Source organism: Gasterosteus aculeatus, chromosome 3 (genome assembly GCF_964276395.1).
Source record: "Gasterosteus aculeatus chromosome 3, fGasAcu3.hap1.1, whole genome shotgun sequence".
NCBI classification, from domain to species: Eukaryota; Metazoa; Chordata; class Actinopteri; order Perciformes; family Gasterosteidae; genus Gasterosteus; species Gasterosteus aculeatus.
This window is the reverse complement of record NC_135690.1, coordinates 5,679,033-5,703,597: the sequence shown is the minus strand read 5'-3', so window position 1 is coordinate 5,703,597 and position 24,565 is coordinate 5,679,033. Positions and strand designations below refer to the sequence as shown.

At 41.9% G+C, this 24,565-nt stretch overlaps 1 protein-coding gene across 6 annotated transcripts; it reads left to right on the top strand.

Moving 5' to 3' along the window:
• On the top strand, positions 1–24,565 carry LOC120816374 (solute carrier family 12 member 7). 6 transcript variants are annotated; one of them, XM_040171927.2, is made up of 28 exons: positions 1–203; positions 636–816; positions 6,410–6,501; positions 6,976–7,101; positions 9,786–9,932; positions 12,488–12,542; positions 13,120–13,250; positions 13,342–13,463; positions 13,549–13,653; positions 13,815–14,017; positions 14,401–14,568; positions 14,714–14,812; positions 14,985–15,042; positions 15,280–15,454; positions 16,356–16,474; positions 16,549–16,647; positions 16,755–16,874; positions 17,011–17,115; positions 17,553–17,721; positions 17,807–18,002; positions 18,130–18,299; positions 18,620–18,751; positions 18,891–18,998; positions 19,704–19,799; positions 21,719–21,888; positions 22,356–22,370; positions 22,610–22,743; positions 23,193–24,565. In XM_040171927.2, the coding sequence occupies exons 2-28, from the start codon at positions 672–674 to the stop codon at positions 23,282–23,284; spliced, it is 3,351 nt and encodes a 1,116-aa protein (XP_040027861.1). In that variant the 5' UTR covers positions 1–203; positions 636–671; the 3' UTR covers positions 23,285–24,565. The 6 variants fall into 6 exon arrangements, with proteins under 6 accessions (XP_040027861.1, XP_077954860.1, XP_077954857.1 ...); XM_078098731.1 differs by having other exon boundaries at positions 46–816; XM_040171928.2 differs by lacking the exon at positions 1–203 and having other exon boundaries at positions 329–816; positions 6,413–6,501.

Below are 24,565 nucleotides of genomic sequence, written 5' to 3'. Positions count from 1 at the left end.
GCAGTGTGGGAAAAAAAAGTAACGCCCATTGTGTTTACCTGGAGGAAGCTAGAGACAGAACCTACCAGCCTGTCGAAAGGAAACAAAAAGAACGCTTTGAGAAACGGGGAAAGAAAAGGAACTTCAGCCGGGATTGCCTCTCCTTAAACATGAGCTGTTTTCGGTCAAAGTGGATTGGATAGTCGCTCTGGAAACATTTACAGGTACTTCAGAGTTAGTTTCCCGTCCTCAGGGCCCGACAAAGGTGTGAGTCACAGAAGTGGGATGGTTCAAGCACTGGGAGGAGCTACAGTGGTCTCCATGTATGGTCTACCACTCTGTTCATATGGTAAACAGAAGAAGGTCACATGGGGCAATAGTCTTGGAGCAGTGGGGGTGGAAAAGGAGGGAAAAGAACTAGTAGAGTGAAGAGCCATACTGCCGGGGCACTTCGGCATGCCTCATGCACAGGAGGCAGCGGCCCTTTCACCCTGAGTTTAGAGGACACTGGATCTTATTACAAAGAGGAAAGGAACCAACGATTTGGAGCAAGTGCCTTGTTGAGGTTAAAACTAAAGCTCTGACTGCCTCACCGGGTCTTTGATTCGACCTACTTTGGATGTTTGTTTCTTTGTCTTCTCCCTGTGGGGCTGAAGGTTGTACAACACACAGCCCACAACTGAAGAGCCAAGATGCCCATCAACTTCACAGTCGTGCCAGTTGAGGATGTGGAGGGCGACGGCGACAGCGAGGCCGTGGCTGGAGGCAGCAGACCCCCTTTGGGAAAAATATTCAGGAAGGAAGACAATGACGAAAACTCACAAGGACCTCACTTGGGTAAGGATACAATCCTACACAAAGGATGCAAGGCATAACCTTACTTTGGTCTGTAGACTTCCTACAGCTGGGCAGGCTTGCTTTTAGGACTTTCTTTCTTCTGGAACCCATCCCAGCATGCGGGGGCACTGCAAGCGCCAGTATGTAATTGAACATGTCCAAACAGAAGCACACTGACACAAGCAGTCGGCCACAAGTAATGCCAGGCACAATGTCCGCACGCACGCACACAAACACACACACACACTTGCAGACAAACAAATGCACACAAAATTTCTAAGTGTGACGCTGTTCAAGCTAAAACTTGCATAGTGGGTTAATGAGTGTAGACTGAAGGCAAGGGGCCGGGGTATGTTGTTGCTCCTTAATTCTGGGAAAAGGTTGTAGAAGCTATTACTATGAAAAAATGGGTTTTAATATTATATAATAATAATATAGAGGAACATCTTCACCCCTTTTAGGCTGATTATCTCTACAAACTCTACAAACTATCTCTACTTGACATAAAACCTACGCTACGTGATGGCGTCGCAAAAACAGGCAGATACACACACACTGACTTTATATCATCTCCACGGAGTGTTTGGAGGAAATGTAGCATCTTTCTACCAATAAGACTTTTAACTTGTCGGACTAAGAATACTCTTCAAATATACGGGATGCACTGCATTAATATTGCAGCCCCGGCTGCTATCTATGTAAAGGTATAGTTGGATCGATGTCCACCAGAACAAAGAACGAAGCCGTTGGTAATGTCAGCCACCTACAGCTGCGTCCATGTTGATAGCCGCCGAGAGGCAATCGGCTCGTTCAACGCGAGCCAGTTCTGCGCACAACCAATCAGATATGTTTGACTTGATCCCCACTTACTCTGACGTCATTCACACAAGGTCACCGAAGACTCCACGAGAGGGAGCTGGCTGCTCAATTGTTGGATAAATAATCTTGTGTTGTGCAATGATGATTTAATCTAAAAACCTTGCGGGATTGATAATAAAAACATTACTGATATAACACATTTATAAATATATATGTACAAACATATGAATGATTTTTTGAATTGTGGCTGAAACACGCCCAAACTTAAGGCAACTGAAGGCAGTCTTCTGTCAGTGCCTCGTCTTGCTACTGCCAATTCTCATCTTATTTCAGACTGAAAGAGCTGCAAAAAGGACCAAATGTTTGTTTGTATATCTTGGTCATTCTTTATGGTTTTTGGCATCTGTTCTGCACGTCTTTTTAGTCAATTCAGAACTATTTTGCCCTCTCTTTGTGGTCTTTGTGGTGATTGTGTGTCTCTTTTTCTCGTTTAAACTTGGCAGCCATGTTATTGTCGTTCTTGTGATGTTTGACAGTTTCTTCATTTGCTTCCTCTTCAACTTCTAATACAATAGTTGTGATGTCACATTGCTCTTTGACAAAGTATAGACTAAAAGATCAAGTTATCCTTATGAAATAAGCACTGAAGGCAAAGCAACAAGCTAAAAATTTGACTACAGATTATATTAGGTCAGATTTTGTTGTGTTTGCTGTTCCCTGTATCAAGGCTGATCCACACTGTTTTTGAAATACTACTCTGATGGAACATATTCAAGTGTTTTTCAGTTCCCAAGCATCTGCCGCTGGTGAATTCCACACAACGATGATAGCATTCTTTAGCTTGAAGGCTGAGCTTTTTTTCGGCAACACCTACATGCAAAACAATTCCTGTTCAGCAGAAAGCTGTGGCCCGCCCACCCGAGGGTTATCTGGGTATCACTGACATACAGGTTAATGCAAACGTGAGGATTTAGCTGAGCGTGGTAACACCTGGAAATTAAAATTCAAAGCATTAAAAAAATGTTGACAGAAGAGCATACAAAATAATAACAAAGATATTTTATTTTTTGTTAAAGGAAATCATTTTTTGACAGGTATTGTGCAACGTGTATTAATTAATTAATCAATTTTCTGAATGCCTCACAACTACACACACACACACACACACACACACACACACACACACACACACACACACACACACACACACAGGCCCACCAACTGGCAGCGTAGACATGTAGTCACTATGCTAAACTAGGCACATTTTGTCCGTTGGAGCTGTTGACTGATTGTTTGACTGATACTGTACATTTTACAGTAGTATACTATTGTTGCTGTCTAGCTCACTTCTTTTTGACTCCAAAACCGTAGATGATAATAAGTTAACTTTGGTGTGAAAAATATGTGGAATTCTTTTCCTAAGAATGAATCCCATATCTTTAATGGGATGCCTGCACTACAGTGGGTTTTTGTTAGAGCAGTACAGCGTGTTCTTGTACTCGTTGTGTTTTGCCTTTGAGGCAGAAGTCACGGAACGTTAAGCGCTCACTGCTGATAGCACAAGATTTTATCTGTATAAACAATTACATCTCCGTACAATCATTTCCCAAGCCGCTTTCCATGTTTGGTGTTTCTGCTTGAACTATTGTTTCTTTGGCTGCACACATTTGTGCAGACGACATTATGGGTTAAGTTAACTCACAATGTCGTCTATTATGTTATGAGTTAAGTTAACTCATAATGTCGTCTACTCGTTTGACAGTTCGTGAAAAACTTTTATCTATGTTTTTATAGAAATCAAAGGAGTTTACTTTATTGGACTAGTATTGCTGGTTTCTAAATGTAAAGTTAAACTTCATAACCTGCGGTCTAATATTTAGTCATTCGGATACATAAATTGATATTTGATTACAACTTGTCTTTGAATGGTAGCAAGAAAAGTTCTGATGCCACAAATACTTCAAAGCGATACACTTTTAAAACTTTCTCAAAGTTTACATTTCACGTAACCATGTAACGTGGTAACATGAGCAGAGAACGTTAGCACATCATTAACTAGTGTTAGCAGTTGTATGCTACGCTGGCTACTGAATGCTGGTTTTGCTTTGTAATGATTGAACAGGTGAATAGAGACCTACCCGGCTTTACAGGAACATTGTTGTTCCTCAATTTAATTTTCTTCTGTCTTGATCACAAGGTGATGTCGTGCTTCACTTTTATACAGTGATCTGTAGCTTTAGCTTCGATCTTTATCTTTTATCCAGTTTTTGCAGCTGATCCGTTTTGCCACCTGGATTTACTCCTCAAACACACATTGCATTTGTTTGCTTCCCTATGAAATAGTTTTTTGGGTTTTTCAAAAAAATTGGTAATATTTACTCAGACAATGTGCCGAGTTTACGTTAGATAGTTTTTAAGGTTAATGTCAACATCAGCGAATGAATGTTAGACAGGTATATATTTATGTGTTTGTCAAGTTCCAACAGACAGAACAGCAACACGGTGTGCTCTGCTGACAGAAATACAAGGTAGAGACAAATCTTCCTACAATTAATGTATTTTATGCGTTTGTCAGTAAGCAGAAAAAACATGTTCATATGTGTGTGTGTGTGTCCTTTTTTTTTTACTGCAGCAGGGTCTTAGTTTGTAACGTCCAGTCCTGGTTTGGGTTTTGATGATGATGCAAAGGAAGGCAGAAAGTTGTGGTACCCTTTCTGTTGTATTGCTGGACCCAGGAGCAGAATTCAGACAGAGCAGAAATGGTTAACAGTGTTTATTGGTCGTAAAGTGGGAGGCTGGAACGTAAGCAGTCAGGCTGGAGGAATGGTCGGCAGACTGGGAGCTTGTTAATTCCTCAAGGCAGGCCGCGAGGGAATACAGAGGCAGGGAACCGAAGCTGAGGCAAACAAAAAATATTTGTTTGTGAAGCAAGCAATTGCTTTTAGCCGTAGCAAAAGTTTCAAGTATTGAGGACTGAGGACTTGGCAAACGCCGGAGTGGAGGGCCGGGAGTAAATGAAGCTTGGTACTTATCATTTATTATTGGAGGTGTTACAGCTGGGCCGGTTAATTGGTAGGAGGGGCACGCCACAGACCATATATAACTCATATATTCCGTTTCATCACGGGTACAAAGTGTCAAAGTGCTTTTAGATTTCCACGGAGACACTGATGGTTTTAAGGGGTTCATGGCTTGGAGCCTTTTCGAGGGACTAGCATTCTAAATGCTACCTGCTAAATGTTACAATCCTCTCCATGACGTGTGTTTTATAAAAAGATAAATGCTCTTCACTCATCTCTGAACCACTGTCAGGTCTTGGGTTCTTCGAGGCAATAAAAGAGGCTGACAACGGTGTGGTCTCGTGTGATAATACACATGTCTACCAATCCCAAAACACTGGAAAAAACAACATGCGCGTTTTTTCCTGTAATGAATTAATACTAAATAAAATTATTCGTTTGGTAATCGGGAAGGAACTCCCATGAGATCAGTGGATAATTGTAAACGTTAAAAAAAGTCTTTCTTTGGGGGGGAGCACTGGATTATTTCACAGCTGAAGACCCGGCCCCAGCCAGAATTAGCAAAAGGCTGTGAGCTTGTGCAAATCATTCAGAAACGTCCTGTCCCCTAAATTGTGGAACTTGTTCTGAGGCCTCTACTTGTTCAGGATCAGGAATCAGGAATCAGGAAACATTTATTCCCAAAATATGTCATACATTCAAGGAATTTGACCGCACGACAGTCAACACTATGACAATAGACGACAAGACAGCAGTGCACGTGTAATAAAATAAAATGAAATGCTAATGCTATGGGTTAGCAGAATAAGGCTATGGGTTAGTTAAAAATAAGAGAATAAAGTTAAAGTTAAAAATATTTAAAGGTTAAAAAATAAAGTGTACTAGTGAACAGGAAGTGACAAAATTGACAAGTGACGTGTGCAGAATGAAAGAAAGTGACTGGTGGAGTCAGTCATCGGACTCTGTTCAAAGGCTTTCTCCGTATCTGAACAGGAATATACACAAATTCAGCAATATTGACTATAAACATCAATGGAATGTATGATGGAATCATACAACCTTGACGTTTCTATCACAGATCAGTGGACAAACATTTATCATTTTCAATCATTTGTTCTTTATTTCATGATGGAGGCATGCCAGGCAAGGCTCAGGCCCCGGAGGAGTGTTGATGGTGGAGGGGACAACACCTCGCGTCAAAACAAAAAAAATGAATGTCCCTTACAAAGTATTTCACCAAGGACTGAATGTTTTTTCCATCGTCTGCTCCAACGAGCCTCGCTGTACACACTTTCAGACACGGCCACTAGATAGCAACAGACAGCAGCCAGAAGCTTTTAATGAAATCTGTTTTATTTATTCACGCTTACGAATGGAGCTCCTTGGTTATAAGCAAATATTGATCGGTATTCATTTTTGAAATTACTATTTCATTGTTTTGGGGCATTTATATTATTAGCAAAATGGCTATATAGAAAGCAATATTATTTTAAGTTAAACCCCTATTAAATGAACAACATGTAACAGTATACAAGGTCAAAATATGAGGAACTATGAGTAAAGGGTATTATCAACGTCGTATTTGAGTGTGTTTTCATGTTGTTTATAGCAAAAGGTCTGTACCGGCCTGGCATCTGATACTACAATGCTACTACTACTACATCTGATAATACACAGAAACAGTACATGCGACTGCTCCCTTGCTGCTCAGTCGTATGCATCTCACAGTATATTTGTCCTGTGTGTCCCATTAGAAGACGACAGTCAGAAAGAGTCCAGTCCATTCATCAACACAGACGACGAGGAGGAACATTATTATGAAGGAAAGAACATGGCCTTGTTTGAGGTGAGACAAAAATAATTTTTCACTGAATGTCCACTGTTGTGATTGTTAAACTATTTTATGCATCTGATGTAGAACAAAATCGAAGGTGAGATTTCAAAAAGAAAATTGGTGCTTAAAATATGATGTATGTAGAATCAGACGTTTGTAAATCAAGGTCAGGGCCCCGACTGCAAACTGTCCCCTCCTGCTTTAAGATGGGAGTGGAACAGATATAAGATATCTAAATGAGTGACTCAAAAATATGTACAAGCTAGTTACAAAGATATGAGAAATGAAGCAAATAGCAAAGTCACAAATGAGTTGGCTAACAAAAACAAAACACAAATAGTCACAAAGTGTCATAAAACGAATGACTAATATCATGAAATCAATTCTCTTCAAAGTGGGTGCTGAAACAGGAGCGACGTGGGGCCGACTCTCGGTTCTTGTTAAACGCACAAACGCTTATGCTCGTTTGTGCTGTTCTTTCTGCAGGAGGAAATGGACAGTAACCCTATGGTATCATCTCTCCTCAACAAGCTGGCCAACTACACCAACCTGACCCAGGGTGTCCGGGAGCACGAGGAGGCCGAGGATGGGGTCAGGAGGGTTGCTGTCAAGGTGCGCATCGAAGCTTTTTAAGCTGATGTTCAGTAGGAATTGTCACTTCAGATTTATTTTCAGCAGCCAACATTAAACTAATTCATTCTGGAGGCTTTCTTATATTCTACACAGGATTCAGTTTTGGGTCCTTTGAATGCATTCAGTTACTTCAACCAGACTTCCTGCAGCTTATTTCAACTGAACGCCTCCCCCTAAAAAACTATACTTTATGTCTTTGAGGGCACAATTAACACAAGCTTTCTGAAATCCATTCAGTGAGTCAGCAAAATGATTGAGTGAAACCACACTGCAAAATAGAGAGCAGTGAGATAAAAAAACGTGATTTCAAACATCAATATGACCTTTGGATTTTAGATATAGGAAGTAGAATCAGTTTCTGCTAAAATAAATAATCGTTTTGATGTCCTTGGAGCATTAAAGAGAGTTTGGGTACAGTTCACTGTCGGCTTTGATCTTTGGGATGATATCACAGGGAGATAAAGCGGCTTGCAAACATCTCTGAAGAATGAGCTGTATTGTGAGAAGGACACACCACCATCTACAGATGGTCCTACAGCTTTATAAGAACGTTATTTGTGTGTTTTGCATTGCCTTTGGTACAAAAGACAGTGTGAGCTGAAGGAATCTTTGGGTTTGCGGATTTGGACTTCAGGAACTGTTGCTGTGGCGTTATGGCAAATACTCACTGTACGTTATGATGAGGGTTATTTCAACTACAAGGGAAATTGTAGAAACTATTACTTTTTCTGATTGTTTTTTTTCCATGTATGACGTCAAGATAATATAATGTGTATTTTTGGATAATAACTATAATGACTGGCTTTAATTGTAAAGGGTTTAAGTTTGCTTCAGATGAACAGTGTGACTCTTACTGACAGACTTTTGGGGAACAGAACATGATTGACCAATTGGATTAGTTCCACATTTGCGTGAGAATTTTTCATCAACAACCTATGAGAAAAGTCAGTAGATGATAAATCCTTGTTTGTTCTTCCTTCGCCATGTGGTGTTAACAGCTTGCTTGGGACAATTAAAAGACAACACCTCAAATCACCAAGACTTCACTAGTGACACAGAAAATGACCCACTATTATTTATTTATTAGTAATTATTTGAATTAATTTTTGACCATCTCACTGCTTGTACTACATGGAAAAACTGCTCTTTAGTTCGGCCGGTAAACCATTCGACCATCATAGACAAGAGAACCACGTCTGTGGTGTGGGAGGTTCAAGGGGCTCAAGGGTCAGCCGGAGATGCCGTTTAAACTGACAAGCACAAGAATCGTTTTAACCGTTTTCTGGCCATACACCATGTGGTGTGTGGCAATGAATGGGCTGTGGCCACGCATTGTCAGCGGTGAGAGAGCTTTGTAAAAGCAAGTCTCTGAAACGTTGGTTATGAAGGGCGAGAATTAGAGATCCGCCTACTGCGCCCCCCCCCCCCCCCCCCCTCTATATATCTGATTCCAGAGAAACCATGGTTTCTACCGACTACCAACAAAAAGATACATATATATAGATATATATAGATAGATAGATAGATAGATAGATAGATAGATAGATAGATAGATAGATAGATAGATAGATAGATAGATAGATAGATAGATAGATGCTAAATCTGCACATGCAAATTGTTGAAACGATTCTTCTATCACAACACTTCTCTGATCCTGGTGGGCCCACTGTCTTTGAGTGACACACGGTGGGACTGTAGCTTTTTGTTAGCGGCACTGATGTTGTGTGAAATCCGCCCCCTGAGTGACCTGAAGAGCTGTGCTTTTCCTTTAAGAACGGAGTCTGACACTTAAGAAGAATGAAACAGACATGCAGAGGGAAAGTGAGAGGGAAAGAAGCAGAAAGGACAATTGAGACAAAGTAACACGAGGGACAAGATGTTGGAGATCTGGAGATCAACATCAGGCAGGTCACAGTATTTAGGCAGACAACTCGGTGCCGAGGGGAAAGCGCAGGACAAAGTGTTTATAACTGGGAAAAAGGTACGTACGTTTTGATGAATTAAAAAAAAAATTATGTTTATTTTTTTCCACACACTGCAAGAATAGTATATGACCATACTAAATGTGGGTGTTTGAAGTTTGACCTGCTATAATAACAGCAAATTATCGTTATCAATTCCATTATGGAAAATAATATAAGAAAATCCTGATTGTCCTAACATGACTACATCGGCACTCAGGATTGCAATGCTAATTTCTGAAAAATGGTGAGGAAGGAGACTGCTTGTGTCCTCAGAGAAACCTTTAAAAAAATGTTTTTCATATTTGTAGCACTTTTAAATTATTGTAAAGGGTGATTAACACATAACCGTTTAAAAAAAGCATTAACTTTTTGTAAATATTTTCTAATGGAGGAGACAGAATTCAACAGAATAAGGTCATCATGCAGTTGACTCCTACCCTAAATAAAGCCCGTAAAAGGACATTCTAAATCACATTCTAAATCCCAGCAAAACAAATCAAGTCAACTCAAGAGAAGCACAATATTGGGTATTATTAACCAAATATAAAAAATATGTTAAAATGTTTTTTTCTTTAAATAGCTTATTTTCCTTAGAACCTTACAACAAATGAAAATACCAACAGCCTAATATGAATGTATAAACGGAGCCATTCAAGAGTCCTCACCTCTGTGCACTTGTGCTTGATTATCTGTCCCCAGGTGCCCCAAATGGGGACCTTCATCGGAGTGTACCTGCCGTGCATGCAGAACATCCTGGGTGTGATCCTCTTTCTCCGTCTCACCTGGATTGTCGGCACAGCAGGGATCCTGGGAACCTTCGCCATCGTCTCCATGTGCTGCATCTGCGTGAGTGATTCACAAAGTCAACAGCCCAACGTACTGACTTGCAGAATCAGGAATCAGGAAACATGTATTGCCAAAATATGTCAGACGGGAATTTGACATGGTGATTAGTGCATAACAGCAGAGAGTTAGACTATGGACAACAAGACAGATAAGACGACATAGTGCAAGCGAAATAAAATAACATAATAAAATATAATTCTATGGGTTAGAATATATGGCTATGTGTTAGTTTAAAAATAAAGGAACACATGCTCCGGCCAGGTGGCGCTGTGGATGATCACATCGTCTAAGCTAAGAATGCATATGCATTCTGCAGACGCACCAAACGTAGCACATCATTTAACCTGCAATAGTCCACACAGAATCGTACAGACCACCTCGTAGTCAAAGTCCTCCGCCTGCCGTGTGACCACAGAGGGTTGGCGGAGATTCCTGCTGAGGACGCAAATCGGGCCATTATCCAGTCAAGTGTTTTCCCATGTGGCCAGCCATTGGGTTACGGTGAGCCAGCTACGACCTGTTTTCTCATGTCAGACAGAGACGAGGACAGTCGAGTGCAAAAGGTTTGCATGTTATTTTCACGCAGTGTTGCAGATTGAAGAAGCGCTCACACCAATGTGGGGAGGTTTTGAGACAGAACATCAGAACCAAGGGCAGAAGTTTTGTCTATGGCAACCTTGTGTCAGTGCAGCATTTTGTTAATTTAGTCTTTAGTGTACTACTTTCCTGTTCAGCTTCCACTGGCTGGATGATACGCGTGGTGTGTTTCTAAGTCTATCTCCATGGATGCACTTATTTCAGTGATTGCTTGGTTAACAAAATGAAAGCCATTTTCACTAGAGATTTTTGTTTGAATTATCTCTGTGATAAAGGCCTTCGCAATGTTAGTAGCAGTTTGGACGGAAACATTTCAACCCACTTTGACCACATGTCTACCATCACGAGACAGTGTTTTTTTAACGTTTTTTACATGAGTTTCACAAAATCCATCATATTGTGATCAAAATGTCCAGTTGGTGGTGGATGTTACTGCTACGGGTACGTCTACGTTGTGTGTAGCACAAGTTATGCATGCGTGGCAATATTTCTGTGCATACACAGCAGAACCGTGTTTGATCAAAACAATATAACATCCCCCCTTTTGACACATGGTCTGACTCATGTGTTAATTTAGCATAATGAGCAAAGAAGTGTCTTGGAAGGCAAGGATTTCCATCAGGACCAACCCCAGAGTAATCAGTGAACGTTGACCCTGAGGAAGGCTTTTCTGCTGCTCTTCTGTGGGCGTGCATGCTCGTGTGTTTGGTTAGTGCCGCGTCATTGTGTCAGATTGAGGGTTTATTTATCAGTCAACAAGGTGCAGCTAAGGCAAATTGAACCTCATTTCCTCACTGTTTCCTGAGCCCCCCCCCCCCGTGCTCCATCCCGTCTGCAGCTGAGCCAAACCACGCACACCACCACAGGAACAGGCCGACCAGCACACCCTCCTCCGGGTCTGTGATGCCGCTTTATTCCCCGGCTCGGCGGGGCGGCCCCCTAAAACGAGCGGAACACATTTACAACCAGGGCTCATACGTCAGCGGCTCCACGGCCAAACACAGAGCTGACTGTTGGAAAAGTTGGAACTCTAAATGCTCTGCACTCATGTGATGTGAACGCCCTCCCGCAGCTCCCTCAGCAGTGTGGCCGTCTTGTTTATATATATTTTTGGGAGTATTTTTAACTTTTTGCGGAAAAGTGTTTTTTCGATCAGACACCTAATACTGTTAGCGACGTATCACTTTTACATGCACAACAGCTTTATTCTGTGGTAGTATGTGATATTAAATTAAATACAGGAAAACACATTATACATTGAGTTGAGTTGATTGTTCAACGGTGTGACAGCTGCTACTTGAAGTCAGGGTGGATGTTCTTCGTAAGTTTACAGGTAGGAGCTCTGACTTTGAGTAATTGTTCTTTTTGTACGACGAGGTCAGAGTTTCTTCGAGGTGTTGCAGCATCCAACCACAACACTTGAACGTGTAATGACTTACATTTGTTCAAAAAGTTGGGTATCAAAAACCAAATAAGGCAATGTTTAGAGATTAGAAAAGTCGGTGTGTCTCTCATCTACCCCTCAAACATCTCTTATACATGACTCCAGAGGTCATTCTTGGTTGCAAAATACTTGCAAAACAATTAGTATAATTGTTATACTAAGGATAACACTCTGATAACCTCAGGTAATTCAAGCGATAAGACATATCTTTTTTTTAAAATAACTTAAATAATCTGTTTTGTTAAATAATGAAAAGTTTGTATTATATTGAATCACAGTCGAAGTGACATTAAAAAAAACATTAAAAAAAATCTTTAATTGAAGCAACAACCCGTTATGGTGTAGGGCCGTGCATCAATTTAAATGTTCTCCTGGCATGCAATAAAACTAAAGATTTTTTTTAGTTTGACAGTTTATCCTGTGAAGCCTTTTGACACTAATACAATGAAATGCAGCTTGCAAAATTCTGTCTTTTCTTGCATCCATAACATCTGTCCTTTCTGTTTCACCTCAGACCTTGCTCACAGCCATATCAATGAGCGCCATAGCAACCAACGGAGTTGTCCCAGGTGTGTTTCGAAACATGCGTTGATTTGCATAATACATTTTCCTTTTCTTAAAATGCATTCAAAGCCAACGGTTTTGATACAGTGATAAAGTGTTCTAATTTCCCTCTGGCCGAACCGTATGTGACATTCGGTAGATATTATGGGGATTCGGCATGACACAACAAATACTTGAATACATTTCACCCAGATCAGAACGTTTATGAAATAGTAGAGGCAATCGTTACAGCAGTAAATGCCCCAAAATGCCTCCTAAAATGTTATGTGTTATGCCTAAAATAACCACAAATCTCGTTGACACTTCATAATGAATAATGTTATATCAAGTGTTCAACTAACAATCCAAAAAATACTGTAATGATTTTTACTGCAATAGTGTTTGATTGATGATCAGTGCTATGGTCTTTTTTTGAAAGCTTTTGGGCAACAAACATCCCCAAAAAATAACTTAATCCCCTTTTCACTCTGGCACTGCTTGTGAGCATGAGCTAAAGAAGTACATAGGTTTTTGTTTTATGTTTAATCCCCAAAGAGTACATGTACCGGCAGATATACTAACCGTGATTTCTTTTCCCCAAAGCCGGCGGCTCGTACTACATGATATCCAGATCTCTGGGGCCCGAGTTTGGAGGAGCGGTGGGCCTCTGCTTCTACCTGGGAACCACCTTCGCTGGATCCATGTACATACTGGGCACCATAGAGATTCTGCTGGTATGTTAGAGGTCCGCCCGGTCGGCAGTCACTTCAGCTGCACATTAACGACACGCTCACTGTGTTTCTGATGTCTTCTTCCCACTGCTAGATCTACATCATTCCAAACCCAACGGTCTTTCCAGAAAGCGAAAGCTCAATGTCAAACAATATGCGTGTTTATGGCACATGCTGCCTGCTCCTGATGGCTCTGGTGGTGTTTGTAGGGGTAAAGTAAGTATCCGCCCACACAAACACACACACACACACTTACACACACCAGCATGCTTACTCACATCTTTTCTTCTTCCTTCTGCAGGTATGTGAACAAACTGGCTCTGGTGTTTCTGGCCTGTGTGGTTCTCTCCATCATGGCCACTTACGCGGGAGTCATCAAGACGGCCATTGAACCACCAGAGTTTAAGTAAGTTGCTATGAGCTGAATCAAAAATGTTCATTTAACACTGACGTTCTTTTTCAGGACTGAAATGTTCTTACCATCAAAACACTAAATTAATCTCTTTTAGGGGTCGGACATGAATCCTTTTTTAAATGTATTGTGTATTTTCTCTCCGTCCTGCACAGCGTCTGTCTGCTGGGTAACCGATCTCTGAACAACAAGATGTTTGAGATCTGCGCCAAGACGGTGTCTGTGAAAAACGTCACAGAGTTCACCAAGCTATGGGGCATCTTCTGCAAACCAAACGCAACGTGTGATGACTACTTTGACCTAAACAACCTGACAGAGATACCGGCCGTGCCTGGGCTCCTGAGCGGGGTTATCAAAGGTGAGAAGGAGCATGGGGGTGGATGCTGAGGTCTTAAGAAAGGCCCGGTCACTGTAAGATTCCACCCACCAGTTGGCAGTGGCAGTCCAGCTCCTAATAGGCAAAGAAAAGTACTAGTGTTAGTCCTGCTGCTTTTTCAAATGAATGAATCTGCGTTGAGGCATGTTGATCTTCACTGTTTTTTACTCCGTGTCCATTGTGTTCAGAGATCAGGGATGAAATAGAAAACATTGACTTTTGGCCTTTACCCTTCATGAAGCTAAAGTCCAGTATTGTTTCTCTCTCTTTCCTCCCGGACAAATCAGCATTGTCCACAAGACTGCCTAACCGGAATGAATTCTCAAGTTCATCGGGCTGTTTTTCCCTTTGTGTCTTTCCCTTAGACAACCTGTGGGGCGACTATGGTCCAGCTGGTACGTACTTGGAGAGGAAAAGCCAGCCTTCAGTACAAGTCCAGGAAGCGTCCAGTCACATGGACAAGCCCTACGTCTTCAATGACATTGCCACCTACTTCACTCTGCTGGTGGGAATATACTTCCCCTCTGTGACAGGTAGATCAAATGCCAAACAGTCTTGAGAATCTATCGATTGGAAATGATGATCATGATGATGTCATACTGGAAGAAGCAAGAAGTATCAGATCAGGATCAGAACAAACCTGACCAACCCTTTCATTGTGCCCCTGTTTGGTTTCAGGTATAATGGCTGGTTCCAACAGGTCTGGGGATCTCAGAGATGCTCAGAGGTCCATCCCAATAGGAACCATCATGGCAATTCTCACCACCTCCTTCCTATGTATCCTAGACATTTAGAAAGAAGACTGAACAAACCACCACATGCATGTGACAGAGGCCTTTCACGTGATGACAGAAAGCAACAATTTAGACAGATTTTATTTTAGATTAAGCTTGTTTACCTCAACTTAAGTACGACGTGTGACTCTTTTATATCTTAACTTTGTGCTCAGATATCTCTTGTGTGGTCTTGTTTGGAGCCTGTATTGAAGGAGTGGTGCTGAGAGACAAGTAAGCGTATTTGTGAAGCTCTTGTAGAGAAACAAATTGGGGCAATATTGGTATTTTATAGCGACTAATTAACAGAAAGCTTTTTTCAGTAGTTTACTGGCGTGAAATGGAAATGTGTCTTTGAAGTAGCTTAAGTACAATGCACTTAGTGTGTTGTATCAAAGTGGCTCTATAATGAGGATGATGCACACTCCCTGATGTGGCTTTCATGCTGTGTATGCTTGTTGATCGTTGCAGATTTGGTTACTCGGTGAAGAACAACCCGGTCATTGGCATACTGGCCTGGCCGTCACCCTGGGTGATTGTGATTGGCTCGTTTTTCTCCTGCTGCGGGGCGGGGCTTCAGAGCCTCACCGGCGCCCCTCGCCTCTTGCAGGCCATTGCTCGGGATGGGATCATTCCGTTCTTGCAGGTCAGTGTTAGAAATGCATGTGTTCTTTAAATGTTTTATGTTACAGTCCTTTCTGCTTGTACAGCCAGCCTTAACCAACCGCACTGTTGGTTTGTGGAGCTCTTGCTCTGGAATGGTTCTTTTCAGCTTCATCTCATGACCCCATGACACCACCGTCAGCGCTACTTTGCTCATCTTTATTTTGTGCCTGGATGGCTGATATAGCTCACTTCTGTTGCAGTAAAGCAGTTTGCAACTCACCTGTTTACACCTGTTTCTAACTACGTCCTTGATGGATGACAACTTGGGACAATGAGCCTCATTCACCAATATCTTCCCGTATTTCTTCATTCTCTGGGGATCAGGTTGATTGGGGACTCTAAATTGTCTGTAGGCTGTGTGGATGTGAGTGTGAATGGTTGTGTGTCTCTGTGTAGCCATGCGATTGGCTGGCGACCAATCCAGGATGTACCCTGTCTATCGCCCAAAGCCTGCTGGGATGGACTCCAGCCCCCCCGCGACCCTGTGTGCAGGATAAGTGGTTTGCAGATGGATGGATGGATGCTGCATATTAATAGTATATTTAGTATTTTAAAAGTTCTAGTGGTTTTGGCAACCGATCATTATTCTTCACGAAAAACAGTTGTGTCACTTGAAATCCGTAGAATGGAAATTGAATGAGTTTGGAGTCATAATATGACGCCTAAATGTACTAAAAAATGTTGAGAAAATGAAAATACTGTATCATTCACCAGATTGTCATCGTCATCATTTGTATTCATTTAGTAAAGATCTCACCCCAAAAGCTGCCACAGTGTCCTATTACTACAAATGGCAGTAAAACCAAGAAAAGCAGCATGTTTCTTATATGAAATGGAGAAGCATTCTACAATAACAAGCTGTATTTGTGTCCGTCTCTCAGGTGTTTGGTCATGGGAAGGCTAACGGTGAGCCCACCTGGGCTCTGTTGCTGACAGTGGGGATCTGTGAGATAGGAATCCTCATCGCCTCTCTCGATGCTGTGGCACCCATCCTCTCCATGTACGTGCTTTAACCCTGAAGAAATCAGCCGTGTTACTTTCTCTCTTTAAAGAATTTTTTTTTTTTTATTCCAGGTTTTTCCTCATGTGCTATCTGTTTGTTAACTTGGCCTGTGCTGTTCAGACTTTGCTCCGCACCCCTAACTGGAGACCTCGCTTCAAGTTCTATCACTGGTAAGAACATCTTCCAAATAAACTCAAGAAAAGCTTTAGTTTACCCAACAGATTATGGTCCTTACACCTGTATTAATATGTGGTGTGTGTGTGTGTGTGTTCGGTAGGACCCTATCCTTCTTAGGGATGAGCCTGTGTCTTTCTCTTATGTTCGTCTGCTCCTGGTACTACGCCCTGGTCGCCATGGTGATAGCTGGTTGTCTCTACAAGTACATTGAGTACCGAGGGTGAGTCTATTGGTTTCAGGTCAGGACGTCACAGTAGAGGAAGCTTTGCATTTTTCACGCCACTGGGACACAATGAAAACAGTTAAGTATTTGGAATCGAGATGAAACGCTTCCTGTTTGGACTTTTCGGTTGTAGGGCAGTGAAGGAATGGGGAGATGGGATCCGAGGTCTGTCCCTCAACGCAGCACGCTACGCTCTCATCCGGCTGGAGGAAGTGCCGCTACACACCAAAAACTGGAGGTGAGGATGTGCGTTGTGAAGCCATGAGCGGGGATGCACAATACATTGTTTCACACCACGACTTTGTCTGGCTCTCAATGGGCATTTGGAAAGAAATGGATCCAAAATGTATTCCATGTATTCTTCTCCTCCAAACATGGTGCCTGCATTATCAGTAGTGACTCGAGCCACTAGCTTCCAGCTTATTAACGCACTTAATTATTCCCCGCCCCTCACACACACACAGCTTTTTGTTACATTTTCACGCTTGTAGCCTTCAGTCCCAACCAAAGCCGACAAAAATAACATAATCTTGAGGTACTTAAAGCAAACCTCCCACATCCCAGGAGCACACGAGTAAAACTGCCACACTTTTCCTTTAGTATAACAACAATCATTTTGCCCCCCTCCTATGCTACATTGTCTCTCTCTCTCTCTCCCTCTACCTCCCTCCTCAGGCCTCAGCTGTTGGTGTTATGTAAATTGGACTCGGAGCTGGGTGTGAAACACCCTCGCCTCCTGACATTCACTTCACAGCTCAAAGCAGGAAAGGGACTGACCATCGTCAGCTCTGTCCTGGAGGGCACCTACATGACCCGGGGGAACGAGGCCAAGGCGGGAGAGAAGGTTTGTCTGTCCGTACGTTCTGCTTGCACTAACATTTCGACACCGTAAACCACTATAATGTCCTTTCCTTTCTCCTTTTCTTCAGAACTTGAAAGCGGCCATGGCCGCAGAGAAGATGAAGGGCTTCTCCCACGTGGTGGTTTCTTCCAACCTGCGAGACGGCTTCTCCCTGCTCATCCAGTCAGCGGGCCTGGGAGGAATGAAGCACAACGCCGTCCTGATGGCCTGGCCGGCAGGCGGAGGGCTGGTCCACGACTCCTTGGCCAGGAGGAACTTCATCGGTAAAATACACCAGACGAGACAAGACGGCCTTGAATTAAATCAAACGGCGTAAAGACTGGAGGGGAAACACAGGAGGACAGTAGAGGGCGACAGAACCTTAACATTCAAATCTCTCTCTCTGTGCAGAAACAGTGCGAGAGACTACAGCGGCCCAACAGGCTCTGCTGGTTGCCAAGAACATCGACCATTTCCCCAGCAACCAGGACCGTCTGACGGAAGGAACCATCGATGTGTGGTGGATCGTACATGACGGCGGAATGCTTATGCTGCTGCCATTTTTACTCAGTCAACACAAGGTGTGTTTGTGTGTCATGTCCAAAATCTATTTTTATATTTTTAATGTGTGTGTAAAAGAAAGTCCTCCTCAGTCTTCCTCCAGTTTGATCCAGCACCTTTTTACAGTACAGAGGATTTAACATTTCAGTAGTGATTCCTTTCATAAGCTTTTCATTTTCACACCAAAACTTCAGCGTCCTTTGCGCTTGAAGTCTTGCACCCGTAAACCTGACCTGCAAACCTGAGAGTTTTGTGCTCGTGTGTTACTCCTAAACAAAGGTCACAGCCAGGGTTTAACTGTGAGTGTAACCATCTGATGATTCATCTCTAATCTTTGCAGGTGTGGAGGAAGTGTAAAATGCGAATCTTCACGGTGGCCCATATGGAGGATAACTCCATCCAGATGAAGAAAGACCTGCAGATGTTTCTTTACCAACTACGTCTGGATGCTGTGGTGGAGGTGGTGGAAATGGTGGGGACGATTTGATGTTTACTCAATTCCTTTTGGTGTCGGATGGTGGTGGATCCAGGTGGTTTCATCACCTATTTCTGCCCCTTATGAGAACATTCTTTACACTAAAGTGACACCAAACTCTTCTGTTTCCCTCCAGCATGAAAGCGACATCTCAGCCTTCACCTATGAGAAGACGCTGGTGATGGAGCAGAGGTCTCAATTGCTGAAACAGATGCAGTTGTCCCGTACTGAGAGGGAGAGAGAGGTACGTGACACTCTCATTTAACAACGTGTCGGGTAAAACGTCAGCTTTTAATTATGAACATTATAAGGATGTGTTCGAAATAACAGCATTAAGATGCATGAGTTACAAATATGCATTGCTGATATAAGTGTAATAGTAGGTAAGATAAATTCAACTAAGCCTTCGCTAATGTCGGCTGGCTCTCCATAGCGAGTATCTCTATTACAAATCGCAGTTGTGTTGTTGCCAAAGTTGTTTCCATTCTGTTGTTGCAAATCTACAAAGCCACCTTGAAGATGAAGACAATGTCAAAATATATGGGGCAGAGAAGCATATTTGTTGGACTGGTCGAATAACCGATGCAATTCTATGATTGGCCAGTCCGCTTTTGAGGCATTGGATTGAAAAGTGTCAATTGAAAATGTCACCAGGATAAAAATAAGCGCTATCCGTAATACTGAAAACCACACTTAAGACATTGTAAACTCCACCCTAGCTAATACACGCTCAAACTTATATATTCCATTTTTTAAATATTCAATTTTGTGCTTACACTTTTAAACACAATCTATAAATACTTTAAACTAACATGCTGAACCGAGCTCTGTTTTATATACTGCAGCTATTCTCAACCCAAATACAAATCTGAAGCATAACTTCCATGTTCTGATGTTGTTGCCCTTTGAACCCTCCCATAAACCCGGCTTCGCGATTGGACCGGCTCAGATTCAGAGCATCACAGATGTATCGCGCGGCTCCGTAAAGAGGAAGAAGCCGTCGGGTTCCCCTTCCCTCAACAACCTGTGCTTACCGGAGGATGAGGTAGCCACGGCGACCGAACGGGCCGTAGTAGCCAACCACGTTGCCACTGGTCCAACCATTCATCATCCCATCCTTTCCTCACATCACAAGCAGTCCATTACACCTGTAATGTTTAAATCAACCTTTGGAGCCCTTTATGCCTCTGCTCTGAAAATTGCACGCGCATACTAACAAAGCTCTCTGCAACTGTAGGCTCCGTTTAAATCATTTTTTAGTGTTCATTGTAAAATCGGTTTGTGCATGTGCTTATGATGTGTAAATATCAGTTTATATACTGGTGAACTCTAAATGTAGATGACACACAAAAAATGAAGACATTTCAGATTTGCCTGAAAACAAAGTACTTATACAGTGTCTTTGTCCTTAAAACCTGGATGAATAATCCTGAAACTCTTATATTTCCTAGTACAGTGGACGGTCTTTCCTTCATAAAGTGAAGCAGAACAATGTTTGGGAGGTTTTGGTACAGGCTTCACGGGAGAAATACGGGAGAGGTTGAGATTGTATCTCAACCAATCCTTGGCCAGTTTTCAAGACGAGAGCCTATGTGATTCAAGTAGCCCCACGTGGAGAAGAGCATCAGCTCCCTTAGCCACTCAAGATTCAAAAACGTGTAGAGCGGGAAAGATGCTCCACTCTGACGCTGAAGAGGAAAAGTTCCTCCTCAGACCCCGAAAACCGATCCGAAAATGGAGAGGAATGATTTGTGAGACGCACAACATGTCCACTGAGCATTTATCACTCAAACAATCCCGCAGATAATGCATTTTTCCGTTGAAAACGTCAACGGTTAAGAGCTTTTATGATTGGAAATAATGTGATTTGTGTGCCTGATGTTGGTTTTACCATAACTTGGGAAAGGTTGGAGAAATGTTAAAGATATGGTTGGAATCGGGGTGGAATCGGCTTGCTGATTGCCATTTTGGCTTCGTTGTTAGTTTCTAGCTTTTGATTGACGGGTCCACAAATGCGTGTGAGTGTGCTTACTTTAGGTAAAATTTGCTTATAACATGTTAGTAATTCTCATAACCTTTGTTGAAGTTGTGTTTTGAGGATTTTCAAACAGACTAGTTGGCTTTGTAGCCCAGGATCAGATGTTTCTCGTGTTGTGCAGCATTATTAAATTAGTTTTTTTATTCAACGTTATGTAATAGAATATCAGAAGGCGGGTCTAGAGGTTAAATCAGTGAAGTCACTAGACACTTCAGTGGTAGAACCAGAAGCTGCCACTGGAGGGAGACAAACTCCTCACTGAGTACCATTACTTTCCTTAGTTTCTAACACAGAAAAATGGCAAATTCTTATGGATTATCTATAGATTTTAGCGAGAGAGTTGTGGGTACATCTGCATCCCAATCCTTACAATATATTACTCATTTAGTTGACATTTTTTCTTGGCTAAGGCAAAGGGTATCACATGTAAAGAACCGCTAAAAGGGATGTTATATGACGCCTCGCAAGTATTTTATACCTTTGACGGGAATAGAAAGTGAAGGGATTTGGATATGAAATTTGGTTTTGGATTTAATAAGATATCACAATGGTCTCATATGGGCAGAATTAGTACTTTCAAAATTGATTGATTTTTATTTCACGTTCTATGAATGAGATCACATTGATTGACAAGTAGCTTAACTGTGTCCACTGTAAAAGAGAGTGTGTTGTTCTGTGTTCTTTTCCTGCATGTGCTGTTGTCACCATAAACCTGTTCGGCCTAAAAAATAACTACATCTACATCTAAATAATATGTCCTCATATATGCTGGTCATATTTTCACATGAATGACATATTTGCATTTTGCTGTGTTTGAAATGCGACAAGACGCTACCGATCGTAAACGTCAAACCAGTTGGATCTTTCTGAGTTAAGCCCTTCCTCACTTTAATTGTTCTTACTATGTCATTTAATTATCTCTTTAGGCCCAGTTGATCCATGACCGGAACACAGCATCTCATTCTACAACAAACGAGAGAGATGCGAAGGCGACAACGGATCGCGTCCACATGACCTGGACCAAGGATAAACTTGTCAACGAGAGGAACAGACACCGGGAGGGTCTGGGAGTTAAAGACATATTCAACATGAGACCGTAAGTAGATAAAGCTGCCCTGAAATAAACCCCTAAAAACAAACTACAGAGATTTTTGCTACCGGGCCCTCAAACATTATGTTTACATGCAACTACACTAAACAATCTGATTAATTCCTTGGGTAAAATATTTGTATTATTATCCAAATATATTATATATTTATAATAATTTTATTATATTATATTATTTAATTATTGTTTTTATATTTAAATACTATATTTTTACTTCAAGCTTCTTGTCATCTTACAAATTTTCGCACCTAATTGACCCGTTTTGGAGTCCCGCCCTTTGAATGTAGACTTGCTGATTGGAGCGCTCCAACCGTGCTTGACAAACGAGCAGAGGGGAGAATGTATTATTCAATGGTTGTTTTTATGTGCGTTCAATGCTTTTGCTATTCACCTGCAGTTTGTCCAATCATTTTAATCTTTTTTGAATGTTTTTCTTTTTTGCTCCATTCCTCCAGTGAGTGGGAGAATCTGTAAGTCACTTCATCGTTATCTTCTTGTTTGCATGCTCAATGTGTTGAATTAAAGTCTGTGCTGTCATGTTTTTGTGAAAGTAGATCTGCATGTAGTCTGCGTGTTGCTGCATGATGACAAATATGAAACTTTGCTTATTGCAGAATGATCATATGATTTTCTTACCCAAACAGCCCAATGACCCCGCCACGAACAACAGATAACCGATGCTCTCTTTAATGTTTGTGGTCCGACGTAGCAACCAGACCAACGTGCGCAGGATGCACACGGCTGTAAAGCTGAACGAGGTCGTGCTCAAGAAGTCCCGCAAATCGCAGCTGGTCTTGCTCAACATGCCGGGCCCGCCGAAGAACAAGAAAGGAGACGACAACTGTATCCATTTTCTGCTAATTTGTTCAGTTATCAAGCCTTTCAGTCAGGAACAGGGCAATGTAATAAATTAATAGTTTAAAGATTTTAGGAAATCACTTTCCAACCAAGAAACAGAAGATATCAAGCTAACTTAGCACAAAGATTGCAAATAGGGAGAAACAGCTATCTGGTGTTGTGTTGAAAATGAACACCTACCAACACCATGAGAAGTCACTGACGATATTTCTGTATTTATTGAACAGGATTCCCATTAGCGGACGCCAATGGCACCACCGCGAAATTCTCACATAGTGTACAAGCAGCCCAAATCTGTTCATGAATATGGCTCTTAAGTAAATTCCATCAATGACATGAGCAAAATTTGGTGTTTGATGATTGAATAAACCAGACAATGGCAGCGTGCGTTGCTGTGACATGTAATATGTCCTTAACCAGAATGCATCTCACAGATATGGAGTTCCTGGAGGTCCTCATGGACGGCCTGGACCGAGTCCTGTTGGTTCGGGGAGGTGGTCGGGAGGTCATCACCATCTACTCGTAGCACGATGCAAGAGGTTTCCACATTGGATCCAAAAACTGTTGAGCAGTGGGACCCCAGAGGGCAGGTGGTTGTTGAAGGGGAAAGGGAAGACTTTGAGATGCATCACGGGAAAAGATGTCGGGCAGGAGTACAGCGCACTGGTTCAGGAGGAACGTAAGGGAGAACCATGGCGCTGTGGAGGACAGAGGAGGCTCCTGCAGCACAGCTTGATCTCAATGCATCGTTTGAGGACACAGAGCAATCTCTGCAACTCCGACACAACAGCACACTGTGAAAGGGCCGCTGTGTGGCTGCACTGTGGGGAGGTTCTATGCTCAGCTGAACTGTAAAGTATGACGTCCCTTTTTAGCTTTCCACTGATTGTTGTAGATGGTTGTTCTCCAGGATCATCAGTCCAATCAAAGGTAGCCAACGTAGTGTCTTTCATTTTATCTCAGAGATGTTTAGGAATCCTTTCCTTGATAAAGCGAGAGATGAACCTGTTTTGAGCCTTTATATTTGACATGTTTTCCCATGTCAATGCATCAGAAGCCAAAGTGCCATTGATCAAATAAGCACAGTTTAAGATTGTAATCTCTAGTTAGTGATTTTACCAGTTTCGTTGAACTGAATTAACATACAAGCTATGTTTGAAATGGTGCAAATATTTTAAAGCGTGTTTGTGATCATGTGACAAGCTTGCGTATGCTGAGAAAAATGGAACCTATATGGTATTATTTCATCTACTATTAGTATTGTTTTTAATATAATAGGAAATATGCAACAGGTGGGTTTAACAAGAAAAGACACAAACAAACCCCAAAAATCTAGAACTCTGACCAGCAAACTTTCAAAGAAAGGATTGTGTGGTAGTTGCCCCTTTCTTTGCATCTGTTTGTGAGGCTTAACTGTATTCTAGGTGATCTAACCAGGCAGATTCTGTACTCAGTTGTCAGTAACGGCACCAACAATCAATCGCGATAGAAGATTATACACAGATATCTGTGCTTAAAGGGACCATTTGTGCCTATAAATAATTAACCAGTACAAGTATTTTAGTTAAACAAATTCCCACAACATTACATTCAACATACGCAGACACGCAGCGAAGGGGCAGGAAAAGGACAAAGCGGGAAGTTAGGAGACAAAGGAAATGTAGCATGTGATTTCTCTGATTGCCATCATGTTTTGAACATTCATCCTAAGGTAGGTTCAGTGACGTAATGTAATGTAAGTTAGTCAATTTTGTTGTTATCAGACTTTCAGAAAAAAATTAAAAAAAATCTGTGGGTAAAAATGAAA